This window comes from Cicer arietinum, chromosome 1, assembly GCF_000331145.2.
Source record: "Cicer arietinum cultivar CDC Frontier isolate Library 1 chromosome 1, Cicar.CDCFrontier_v2.0, whole genome shotgun sequence".
In the NCBI taxonomy this organism is placed as follows: domain Eukaryota; kingdom Viridiplantae; phylum Streptophyta; class Magnoliopsida; order Fabales; family Fabaceae; genus Cicer; species Cicer arietinum.
The window spans coordinates 50,511,688-50,525,179 of NC_021160.2; the positions used below are offsets into that span (position 1 = coordinate 50,511,688).

General features: G+C 28.2%; 1 protein-coding gene across 1 annotated transcript; it reads left to right on the plus strand.

Annotated features, from left to right (window-relative positions):
- Positions 1-230: 230 nt before the first annotated feature.
- Positions 231-4,390, plus strand: LOC101494101 (protein disulfide-isomerase 5-1). Its single transcript, XM_004487080.4, has 5 exons — positions 231-467; positions 696-754; positions 900-1,075; positions 3,215-3,320; positions 4,146-4,390. Exons 1-4 carry the CDS (start codon positions 321-323, stop codon positions 3,307-3,309), a joined length of 477 nt encoding a protein of 158 aa, XP_004487137.1. The 5' UTR covers positions 231-320; the 3' UTR covers positions 3,310-3,320; positions 4,146-4,390.
- Positions 4,391-13,492: the final 9,102 nt, after the last annotated feature.

The window sequence follows — 13,492 nt, forward strand, 5'->3', positions numbered from 1 at the left end:
ATAATTGAAGTATTAATAACTGTTTTATTTAAAAAATAATAATTTTTACTTACAACATACAAAATAGAGTTGCAAGGTAGTTTGAGAAAAATTGATTAACAAATAGATATTGCTCTAACAAAATTAGTTATTTTAAAATATATATATTTATTTCAAAAATATTTAAAATGAACCTCGAAAGTTACTCAACATTAAAATCACTTTTTGTATGAGCATAAATATTGATAATCACGCGCAAAGCACGTGGGTACATCCTGCAAGATCTAGAGAGTACATTTCTGCGGTGGCGTAGCAGAAGAGAAAGAATCAAATCATAGATCATGAGAACTCGGCGCACGCACAGTGAATCATCATCATCATCATCTCTTCTTCTAATTCTAACAACAACATGTATCCTTCTCCTCTCCTTTTCAATCCCCACCCATTCCGAAGTCATCGCTTTAACCTCCGACACCTTCTCCGATAAGGTTCAACTCTTTATTTTCTTCATTTTTTTTATTCGAAGTAATATTCCATTCATGCCATTGCTAATTGCATGTTTCCTCTATAGTCTCTAATAGATAGGGATATAAATTGTTTTATTTTGAGGGTTTGTGTTTTAGGGGGATTTTTTGTTCATTTTTTATTTTTTTTTTGTGTGTGGAGTTTTCATCTATGTTTTAAATTTTCAATTTCAATTTTTATTTGGTATCCAGATAAAGGAGAAAGATACTGCATGGTTTGTGAAATTCTGCGTTCCCTGGTGCAAGCATTGGTAATTATTTTAATTTAATTCTGTTATACACTTTGTAGTAATCTAAACTTGATGATCAACATGCTCTTTTTATGTTTTTTTTTTTTAATTAAAAGAAAAAACTGTTTGCTGATTTTTTGTAAAATGATAATGATTTTTGTGACAGCAAGAATCTGGGTTCATTGTGGGATGATATGGGGAAGGCAATGGAAAATGAAGATGAAATAGAGATTGGAGAAGTCGATTGCGGCACCGACAAAGCTGTTTGTTCTAAAGTTGATATTCACTCATATCCTACCTTTAAGATTTTCTATGACGGTGAAGAAGTTGCTAAATATCAAGGTAATCACTAATTGGAATATTCCCTTTTGTAAAATATATAGGTTTTATTAGATTCTGCTCAACTACACTGTATGAATTTTACTTAATTTACATGCTCAAGATCAATCTTTCAGGCCACTTTGAATGGCTATATAATATTTTTTGCAACAGCAATGTTAGTAATTAGTATAGCCATTCAAAGTGGCATGAAAGATTTATCTTGAGCATGTGAATTATGACTTGAGCATGGAGCCATTCAAAGTGGACTGTATAATATTTTGCTGAGGATGGAGATCATCAAACCCTCGAACAATTATGACTTGTTAGACAAAACTATCATAAGTACCTATATCCCACAAAATAATAGTCTTATGTTTCATTAAAAAAATGTTTAACAATGCATGTCAAGTATCATGTGTGTTGTAAGGGCGATGTCCAAGTAAGAGGAGGGAGTACACAATGTGTATTTACTCATTGATGTTTCATGTTTGCTTATATCCAGGGTTCATGGTTGGGTTAAGGTGGAGCCTGTTTGATTACTGATTTTGCAAACGGATTTTTGTTTTAGATTGAACTACTACTATTTGAAAACAGAAATTAGAAGGAATACAAGGTGGTATTTTTGTTAAAAAAAATTCAAAATAGGAAATGAAAATAGAAAACATTTTAATAAAAACAGAATAGACCATCCTGCCCTCAACATTCAATCTTTTTAGTAGAAAATCGGAAACTTTTTTTAGTTTACGTTTTGTTCACTTTTCGTTAAAAAGATAGTTGACACTCGGCTTAGGTGGTTTGGGTATGTGGAGAGGAGACATGTAGATTCTGTATAGACAGAGAAATCCTAGAAAAAATATAAGAGAAACTAATAAGAAAGACTTAGAGATTAATGAATTGGATAGAGATATGATATATGATTGAATATTATGGCGTTGTTTGATCCATGTAGCCAACCCTACTTAGTGGATAAGGTGTGGTTGTGTTGTTTTGTTCACTTGTTTTCATCAATTTTTACACATCACTTCAAACCATGACAGTACCACACCACTAGAACTATCACCTCTACCACTGCCATTATGCCACCACTATTGTCGTTCCTGCCACCACCACTACTGTTGGAGTATCTTTGAACTTTCAAAACCTATTTTATAAACATAGTTCATCAAATAAGTTTTTGATATTTTTATTTTGTACAATTAAATAATTTTCAAAAACAATAGAATGAAGCTTGTCCTAGAACTTCTTTTGGAATTCTTTTATGAAAAGTGCTCAGAAATATTGAAGGTAAAAATAGGAATTCAACTGTATTGTATGAAAGTTCAGGTCTAAGTATGGTGAATAATAATCAGTCTTGGACTACTGAATTACAAAAAGAAGAGATTCAAATGACTAGTAAAGCAGAAAAATATGCAGAAAAAAGTTAAGGTTGAGTGGTGACCGGTTAGCAACCGCCATTGTGAGTTTAAGGTTATCCCACAGTGATTTTTAAAAGCTCCAATGTGTAGCTCCTAGTCCCCACCATGATTGTGGTGTTTTCCAAGCACACACTAAGGCAACCTAAGGCCTACCGGCAATTCATAAAGCCTATTATCTCCCAGGACCCAATTGATTCCTAGCGTGCCTCTCACCCTCTTCTCATCCCATACATATACTCACTCTCCGGAAATGCATCCCAAGCATCTTCCCCCTAAATCTGATCAGGTGCATCACCTCGTACTGTGATAAGAAGGCACATCCTTCCTCTTGGGCCTCGTCTTATAAACCTTAATTACTATGGGCCCTGGGTTCACATGTTCTATATCAAGTTTGGAAAACCAAACAAAAGTCCTCATTGTCACATATACACAATTGTGATCTTTTTAATGTAGAAATTTAGAACGAAACCTCACTCATACTTTCTCCTGATGAATGAAGGTGCAAGATGGCACACCTGTTCCTAGTACTAAAGAACGATGATGGTCAAATTAGTTATGTTTGTTAATTTATAGAGAAACAAAAATGCTGTTTTTATCATAGACTAATTTATGATTTAAATTTTTTAGGCTTATATGACCTATTTGTAATAGCTACTATGCCTTTCCATTTCCCCCCAACCAAAGCTAGGGTAGAAGTGATAGATCCTAAACCATATTTTATTTTTGCATGTGGTGAAATGGTCAGGTTCAAGGGATGTTGAATCATTGAAAACTTTCGTTTTGGATGAAGCTGAAAAGGCCGCAGCAAAAGCACAACTTGACAGTGATAAAGAATTATAACAACTTTTGAGGTATGCTACCAAGCCTCCCACTCCCTTCAGATTTATTCTTTTATTGTCTCTATGGATTTCTTATGACAGTATTTCGTAAGGAAGGACATAAAATCTCAGATGATGGTGCTAAATCAGTGGCAGCCATTTTTATTTTTGTTTCACCTTTGATATTTATTATTGGAGAGTTACAATTTAGGATATGTTAATTCTTGCGAACAAATTTGCAATGTAGGTTGAATTAACTAAAAGAATGATTAATCACTATATTGGTTGATAATCTCAATCTGAACTATATTTACCAATTACCACCATATTCAAAATTATAATTTTTCCTATAATTTGTCATCCAATAAATTACTGCCATCATTTGATAGATCATAGTTACTCTCATGCAGTCATTACCTAGACTACAACCCAATCTTACTGCAGCATGTGCACACACCAGAATAGCCACACAGTTGTGAATTTAGAACTAATTCTGTAACTACCATACCATTTTCTCTATAATTCCACAAAATTGATAAGGAATCATGCTCGATGAATTGTTATATCATCACTGTCTTTCAAACGTTCAATTTTTTATTTTATTTTGTGGGAACTAAGTATGAAATTATGAACTAAGTATGAAATTATGTTATGTCGTTAATCGCTAAGTAAATACTCATAAAGCGAGGTTACATGTGTTATGCTAGTATTCTTTCATTCCAACAATGTAGTGGTTTAAAAGTATTCTTCCACTCCAACAATGTAGTGGTTTAAAAGTCATATTAAGACATTATTTAATTGATGTATGTTTGTTTTTCGACAAATTACTGCAACCATTTGATAGTTACTCTCGTGCAGATATTACCTAGACTACAGCCAACTCTTGTTAAAGGCGGTGCACACACCATATTAGTGAAGATCAATTCTGCTGTGTTTTGATCAGACAATCAGCATTTGCTTGTTTGACCATGCAGTTGTGAATTTAGAACTAATTCTGTACACTACCATTTTTCCTATAATACTCCACAAAATTGATAGTAGCATACTCTTCGCATTGAAATTATCAGTTATTTAGGAATCATCCTCGAGGATTTGTTCTTTTATCACTGTGTCTTTTAATTTTTTTGCCAAAAATAAATTTTAATTATATATGGGTATAACTGATGCCAAAAAAATTATTAAAAACATAGGGGATGCTAAAACTACCAAAGGCTTGAATTGGAGAGTAACAAATTTTAATACTATTTCTATGACTAGGATTAGGATGACATTTAGATCCGAGGTATGGAGACTGATATCCGTAAAATTGTCTGGGTATAGGTGCGGAAACTGTATTATATTTATGTTTAGTTTAATTTTGTTTTATCTTTTTTTTATGTTTTAGCATCTTGGTATTATTGGACCACTATAATATTTAGAATTGAAAGATTTGTAAATTTTTCAAAAATTTGATTATAATGAAGAGGTAAATAATTGTAATTTTATAATTAAAAAATTTGTGTTATTAATCATGATTTTATAATTATATTTAACTAATTTAATAAACATATCACATTTTTTTATAGATATTAGAGAACACCATTTCAAGATTTGTAACTTCATAAAATATTATTTTGAATGTTTGAATATTTTGAGTTAGAAAATATTTTAGTTTATAATACTTTATAATTTTGATCTAAGATACTTAGATTATTTTTAAATTTAACCACAATATTATAGATTATTTATCAATCTATTTTAATTAAAACACAGAGCTAATATATATAAATATTTAGGTATCTAAAAGGTAAGAGTACAAATATTAAAGTTGATATCAAAAGTATGTGTAATTTTTTAAACTGCGAATATGAGACGAGTAATATAAAACTTTATTTAAATTTTACCTATTGTCATCCCTATTATTGGTGATATTAATATGCATTTTATTTAATCATGAAAGTATTATTTTAGTCATATACACATGAATTTCATGTACTAATACAGAAAGTGATGAAATTAATGTACAATTCTTTTTTACAAGCACTCGTTATTTTTTAAAATTGATAGTATAGTTAATGTATTAATATTTTTAAAAGAAATTTATATTTAAATGTGTCAAATTTAATTTTTTATATTTTAAGATAAATTAGTAATATTAATAAATAATATTTTTGGAAAAAATGATAACAATTACATATAGTAAATTAAAATAGTGCTTTTATTTAGATAATTTTTTTTCTCAAATGGTATTTATAATTAAATAAATGTGTAGTACTAAATAGTGAGTTATAAAGATGGTTATAGGAATTTGATTCTGTATATGGCATCATGTAATATTAAGTATTTGTAGTGTAAAATTCAATAAAATAAAATAGACATATTTAATTCCTATTAGGTGAAAAATTATTAAAATAAAAAAGTATGACTAACAGTGAAAAAGTTTTAAAAATCAAATAATATGAAATGACACATGAAATCACATTTTCTCAGGAATACAATTGTCTAATTTGCAACATTAAAGCCAACATAGAAACAATTAAAATCACGATGTTAATAAGAATTTTTGTATCAGGGTTAATTAAACCAACAAACATATTAAGAATTATGCATAATTGTTAACTCGTTGCCAATATCTACATAAACTAATGAGCTATTAAAAACTTGATAAAAAATCTTAAAAAGAATTATGATAAAAAATGGTTATTATTCCAAACAAATTTGGATTTTACAAGACAAATAAAAATTATATTCATAAACAAAATATGTTGAGTTTTTTAAAAGTGGCTGTTTACTTATTTTAATATTTTAATTAAATTCTCAAAATTAAAGTATTTGATCTAAATATCATACAACTTACAAATGTAAAAAATGCATCAAATATCAATAACAAATACAAAGTTGCGTTTAAGTAGCTCTTTTTATCAAACTAAACACTGTTTAATTTTAATTCTTGTGCTCCTATGAATTTCCAAACAAATTGGAGAATTGTGACTGTGAGTGATTGTGGATGCAAACTATAAATTTAGAAAACACCAAGACTCTTGAACTTAAGAGATCATCTTGTATAGTATCTTTTGAAAATATTAAGACAACATAATCATGTGAATAAAAAAGTGGAAATACGAAAGTGTATTAATGCCTTAAAAGGATTGTACCATGATGAAATTGTAAATTTAACGGAGGAAATATGATAGTAGAAAACAGCACTTACCTCATCCTTTTCCACATTGCTTCTCCAAGAAAAAAAATAGTGTTTGATTTTGCATATGTAAGGTTTCCTGCGAAGAAGAGATGATGCAAACAACCATGCTTTTGAAGGATAGATGCAAGTGATGGCATCATCTCTCCTGCGTAGCAAACCTTCTACACATGCCATTATTACAGCTTCAATCTTCACTTTCTTGAGTTCCATGCTCCTTCGCAAAGAAGTCAAAAATATATACATAGACAAAAGTTTTTCAACTTTTTTATTTTTTCCATATTTGATGTGTACTTAGATTCTCTTACTACATGCTACTAAATCATGAACACAAATGTGCACTTAAGTATCCAGTTTGTTTTAAATTATGCAAGCACTTATAAAATACAGATGTTCAAATAATTTTGTAACGATGGTAGTTTTATATATGACAAATTCTTGTATAGAATACAGTCTTCTATAAACTAGTATTTAAAAAATGTTTAAAATTTTAATGACTAGATATGTTGGCTCTTAGAAATAGCGTTAATCATCATTTTAATTTCAATGATTCATATAGTAACTTAAATGATATTGTTCGATAAAAATAAGATAAAACAAATGTATATATCTCAAATTAAAACAATATCAATTAAATCATTGTCTTATCAATACAAACGAGAAGGATGGTGAACTATTATTTTTTAATATGTCATTGACGATTGTTAAATTTTTTTATAATTTTTAAATACTGATCTATAAACTATTTAGGAATGTGGTTTAAAAATTAACCTAACATAAATATTTCGCATCAATTTAAATTTGCTTTTATTTGGTTAAGAAACTACAAGTATCTATATATGGGATTCGGATCTTGGTTGATGATATGAGATTGCATGAGAGATTTTAAATGAGAGTTTAAATCTCTATTGTGGTTGCACAGTGCAATAGACTGCAGAGGTCTTGGATCTGAAAGATTAATACCAAATAATATTATGTCCATGTCAAGTTTATTATATAGTTGATGGAGAAAATAAGAGTCTAAGTAGAAATAGTATGAGCTATAGGGAATCCAAACAAAGGTTAATTAGTAAGGACATACATTTGGTGCATTATTATTGTGTGTACGTTTCTTTTTTGTTGATTATGTGGTCCGGAATGATTGAATTGAAATGCATATAGTGTTGTTGCATGTGGTCTGGATTCCATCGTCACCGGCTGCTTGCTACATCAATGTCAACAAAAAGCAGCAGCAGCCTTAATGCAATCTCACACATTTTATCAAGCTAGGTTCACTGGATTCGTGCTATGACAATAATGTCATTTTGCTTATCGCCATATAGAGAGTACTCTGATGGGTGGACAGTGGACACAACCCAGCCCAACTGGCACTGCCAAATAAATAAACTTCTTTTTTCATCTTTAAAAGTTTTTCAAAAAATTTTAAATTTTGTCTCGATTGAGAGGTGGTAGTAGAAAAATTTACGCGTACCTCCATTTTTATACTTATATCCTCCTATAAATTTATAAAAATATTAAAAATATTCTTCTTTTTTATAATTATTTTACTAAATTCAAAATTACTTTTTTTTTTACTATTTCATTATTATTTTCGGAGTCAGTAAAAAAGATTTCCACTATTTCATTATTTCTAGAGTGAGTAAAAAAGATTTCCGATAGGTAAAATTTTTTTGGTAACTTCCAAAAAATTATTTAGAAGAATTCCGGTATATAAAGTGTTTCTAGAAAACTTTTTACAAACTTTTCAGATCAAAAAAAGATTTCTGATATAGAATAGAAAAATGTGTATTAGCGAAAAACTTCTTTAACTTTTTTGGTATTTACGAAGTTTTTCGTACACACTTTGTTTTTTATATACACTATAAATCATAATTAATACACTATTAAATAATTAATAATTAATACACCATTAAATAATATTCATAGACGATTAAAACTCACATATTATTCCTACAATTTTGTCGTCTCTATCTCTAGCCCTACCAATTGAAAAAAAATTACTTAAAATAAAATGAATTAAATAAATACTAATATAATAAAAAAAATTAAAAAAAAAATTAAAAATATCAAACAACTACTGAAAAGCTTGATGAAATTTTCTAGTAGCCCGAAAATGTTACGTTGAAATTTGTCAATTGTGTATTTTTTTCAAAAAAGTTGAAATAAGTTTCTCTGTAGTTCCGGAGAACTTCGAAAATGATTTCTATAAGTGATGTTATGTACTGAAACTTTTTTTTGTAAATTTTCCGGTGTTGAAATTGTGTACAGAAAAAAAAAAGAATGTTTTGATATTTACTTTGTTCCGAAAATATTAAAATGGAAAAATAAATTGGTCATTTTTAATAAATATATATAATATATTAATTAGTCTTTTTCTTTGCATTTTAAGGATATTATGAATAAAAGAGAGGCTACGGGCAAACTTTTCGTAGAACAAATACTCAAAGAAAAAGAATACAGGATTGGGCCTGTAAAGAACATGTAAGCGGTTTAGACGGCGCAATTAACGGCTTTATAATGGATTTGGTCCAACCAAAAACTACTCAGCACCTGAATTTGTCCGAACCAAAACACGAAATATTTTTTCATGTTGATACGCTGTCGTTTATTTGTATTCCTTTAACGATTGATATATGAAACTTATATAATATGAACATTTTCATCGTACCTCTCGTATTCTTTTCTTTTACTTTCTTTTCTATTTAATATTTTTTCATAAATAGTGTGGAAAATATGGATCACAGCCTCCATTTCATAGAAAATATGGTACTAGAAGTCGGTGGTTGTCCTAAGCTGAACATGAAGGGCAACCGTCGGATTCCATATTTTTAGGGGTATCAAATTAATTTTTATTTTAGTTAGTATAGTATATACATTAATTGTTTATTTAATACATACACACCATATATAATAATATTACATATTTATGCTACGGCCTATTGTTGCATCTGATAAAAAAAATGAAATTATTAAAATTTTATTTATGATTTATCATAAAATAGGTTACATAATCTCAAATTGATTTCTATTGAAAACAATTTTGAAAGGACATTGATTATGAAATTCTATCGGTGTTGATTCAATAAAAATAATATTTAAATAGTTACAAGGATATCATTCTATTAGTTTGCGTTGTGTGTAATAATAATTTATATTGTGATATAGTTTTAAATAAAAAATGTTTGGTCATCTTATAGTGTTATCCCAGATGTTTATATCTTCGTAGCGTATTCTCTCGTGTTTTAAATTAAATTGCACTCAACTTTCAAATATTCTAATGAAAAATAAAGGCACCAACTCACCCTCTTCCAAAGGTTAATATAGATGGATGAATATTTTGTTAGTGTTTGATGTTACTACTATATGTTTGAGTTGATAGATACATGTATGACTAAAGGGTTGATTACTTTGTAAAAATATTTTTTGTTATTATTTTTTAAAATTTGTATTTACTTTATTTGTTAAAATGGAGGTAAGATATTTGGAAGTGGACAATTAATTATCTATGTTTCTAGAATTAATGAAAACGTCAAAAAATTGATTTCATAAATGCATTACTAACATTTTATTTTTATCTTCACAACAATAATTTAGTTCAAAAGTCTTTCATCTAAGTAAAATAAATACACATTTTAGGAAATTAAAATAATAAATGTTTTTTAGAATATTTGAAATTTTCATTTCTTATTTGATATTTAACTTTTCTTCAATGATAATTTATTTTACTTAACGGTGCATTAAAACAATGAATGACTGCTAGTTTTTTTTTTCCCCATATTTTATGTTGAAGTTATTTCTATTTGATAATCGATAAATATATTTGCCTTATACTGTACCAAAAATACCATTGTGCATGCTTTAAAAGGTTGTTAATAACAGTGTCATGAATGTCCAACTACTCGATGAGATTGGCCTAACATCTACATTTATTTACGATGAAGCAGGGGTCATGTGGACCATGGAAGTGCTTTGTTGGTTATGTTTGTGTCACAAGTTTTTTAGAAAGACGTTAGTTGCACTCATAACTCATAGTAAGTTGATGAAATATGTTGAACACACAAATTAAACAGCATATAAAATTATTGAGATTGTGTTTAGCTGAATTAATCCAAAGAGAGTGAAAACAAAATTAAAATACCTATAACCGTATAATGTTTAATGTCAATATTTGATGTCGAAAAAGTATTTTACTAAATTGATTGTGTTTTCTTTGAATTTTTAGAGTGTTTAGTATGTCTTCTTCTCTTTCTTTAGGAGATATTATAACTTTTATTCACATAAAGAAGTTATTACAAGTAACAGAAAGAAAGAAAGAATGAATTATTATATCAAAGAATAGAAAAGAGTAAATCTTATATACTAAGAATATCTAACTAACTTAATATAAAAAAACTAATTTATTACATCCAATATCCCCTCAAGCTGCAACATATATATTCTTAATGCTCAGCTTGGACAAAAGAGACTGAAAATGAACTGGATGCAATGGTTTGGTGTGAAGATCTGTCAATTGGGCCAAAGTGGGAATTGATAGAAGTTTGATGATGTTAGCTTGGACTTTATCCCTTATGAGATGACAATCGATTTCAATATGCTTGGTTCTCTCATGCATTGCTGGATTTTGAGCAATTTGTATGGCAGAACGATTGTCACAATATAGAGGAACTGGTTGTTGCATACGTTGTTTAAGATCATGAAGTAAATAGAGCAGCCACTGATTAATGAAGATCCATAGAAAACATTAAAACCAGTAATGGATCTTCTGGTGTCAGGACAGGCTGCCCAACCTGAGTCACTAAAAGCTTTGAGAGAAGGTTCTGTGGTGGAAGAGAAAAATAGACCTTGTCCTGGATTATTTTTGATGTATGTCAACACTCTTATTGCTGCAGCATAATGATCTTCCATAGGATTAGAAAGTGTAACACCCCAAAATTTTCATATATATTATATATGTATCTTTTTAGTAATTGTTATTATTAAATTAATAATTATTCTATGTGTAAATAAATTAAATTAAATTTTATCACACTCTATTCTACCTAAATAATTATAATCTTCATTTTTATTTAATTGTTTTGAAGTGACAATTACATGGGGACTATTTATGATGTCATTATTTCATAAATGGACATTTTTTTATTTGATTAGTTTCGATAATCATGAAATTGATGTGTTAGATATGTTTGTTTTATTTTGTTATGTGTGAGTGGTATTCTTGTCTTGCTTGATTTATTTTAGTTGATAAAATATCAGTTGAATTATTTAATTAAATTAGAATTTATATAAGTCATTTTTATTTAATTGTGTTGACGTGACAATTACATGGAGACTATTTATGACGTCATTATTTCGTAAATGGACATTTTTTTATTTGATTAGTTTCGATAATCATGAAATTGATGGGTTAGATATGTTTGTTTTATTTTGTTATGTGTGAGTGGTATTCTTGTCTTGCTTGATTTATTTTAGTTGATAAAATATTAGTTGAATTATTTAATTAAATTAGAATTTATATAAGTTATATTGTTTGTTAGTTTTATTTGCGACCAAATAAGTATTCATTTTAGGAGATATTATAGAGTTAGTGAAACCAACCTTTATGTATAAGTGTTTTGAAAATATTTTTGGTTCATCCCGTAAAAACAAAAATTACTGACTTGACTCATTCTTTTATTCTCCTTTATGACAAGATTTTATGACAATTCATGGTGTTTTCTTGGCATAATGTGCATTAATTCATTTTAAAAACCTTTAATTTATTTTTTAAAGGAAGATTATAAATTTAATTATAAGTTTTTTGTGCAATTAAGAGAGGACACAAAAAGACTATTGTCCTTTTTGTATCTCATGCATTCATCTCTTTTAAACTAAAAATTATAATTTTATTATAATTGTCTACAAAAATAATTCTATGAAATTTTTGGTTTCGTAACTATTAGATAAAAAAATTAAAAGGGTAATGTGACAATCTCTAATTTATTTATTTAATTAAAATTAGTGTGTGACACCCTTCAATATATGGTGAACTCTATTAGTTAATCCAAATTAACTCATACATATAAATACACATGATTTCAATTGGCTTTGCAACAACCTAATAAAATTAAACAAATGGTAATTATTAGTAGCATAATCTTGAAATTAAGTACACTTCAATTTTAGACAAGAAATCAATGGTAACAGTGCAACGTAAATAGCTTATATGTTCATACATTTCCATTAGACATCTGGTTGTCACACCTATTTGTCATTCGTACACTCTCAAAATAATTTTCTGAGTCGTAAATTCCAATATCTATCGGTGTTGAATTCATTACTGCCTCGTGAGCTATTTCTCGTGCAAATTTAGAGGTGTTAAGAAAGAAAGCGCCTAAGGTAAGGGCTTTTCCCCATGCAATGTTAGGCTAGATATTAAATTAATAGTTTGTAAGATATTGATATAAAACTTGTTGTCTTAAAAGAAAAATATTGATTTTTAATTGCCTTAAAGAATTTAACTATAATATTTTATTTTTATGAGTAATATGTTTGCTTTGATAAACTTAATTATAAATTTCGATTTTTATTATTATAACATGAGTAATATGTTTGATGTCATATATTTGATGTAAAGTTATTATTTGTGTGTTGTTTATGTGTACTTAATTATAAAGCTATGATTTTTATTATGATCTCATGAGTAATATTTTTTTAGGATGTCTTTAATTTAAAGTTTCGATTTTTGTGCTATTTCATTTCAAAGTTTTGATTTTTAAGAAATCTATATGAGTCTTGGGGGAATTGGTGTAAAGTTTTAATTTTAATTATGATAACATGATTAAGTTGATTTTTGTGATGTGTTTAGCGGCAAACCTTGATTTGTGTTTTAAATAATATTATTTTTGTGGTTGCATAAGTGGCTTGTGATTTGTGTTTTGAATATTCTATCTATGTGGTTGTCTAAGTGGTTTGGTTGGTGGTTTGTATTTTAAATATTTTTATCTTTGTGGTTGCCAAAGTGGTTGGTGATTTGCATTTTAAATATTAT

Bases quoted from the DNA above. Each gene is read 5' to 3' on its own strand.
- LOC101494101 (XM_004487080.4), top strand. From the start codon at position 321: ATGAGAACTCGGCGCACGCACAGTGAATCATCATCATCATCATCTCTT. The intron at 755-899 runs GTAATTATTTTA...TTTTTGTGACAG, and splicing joins GTTCCCTGGTGCAAGCATTG to CAAGAATCTGGGTTCATTGT. The intron at 1,076-3,214 runs GTAATCACTAAT...TGAAATGGTCAG, and splicing joins AGAAGTTGCTAAATATCAAG to GTTCAAGGGATGTTGAATCA.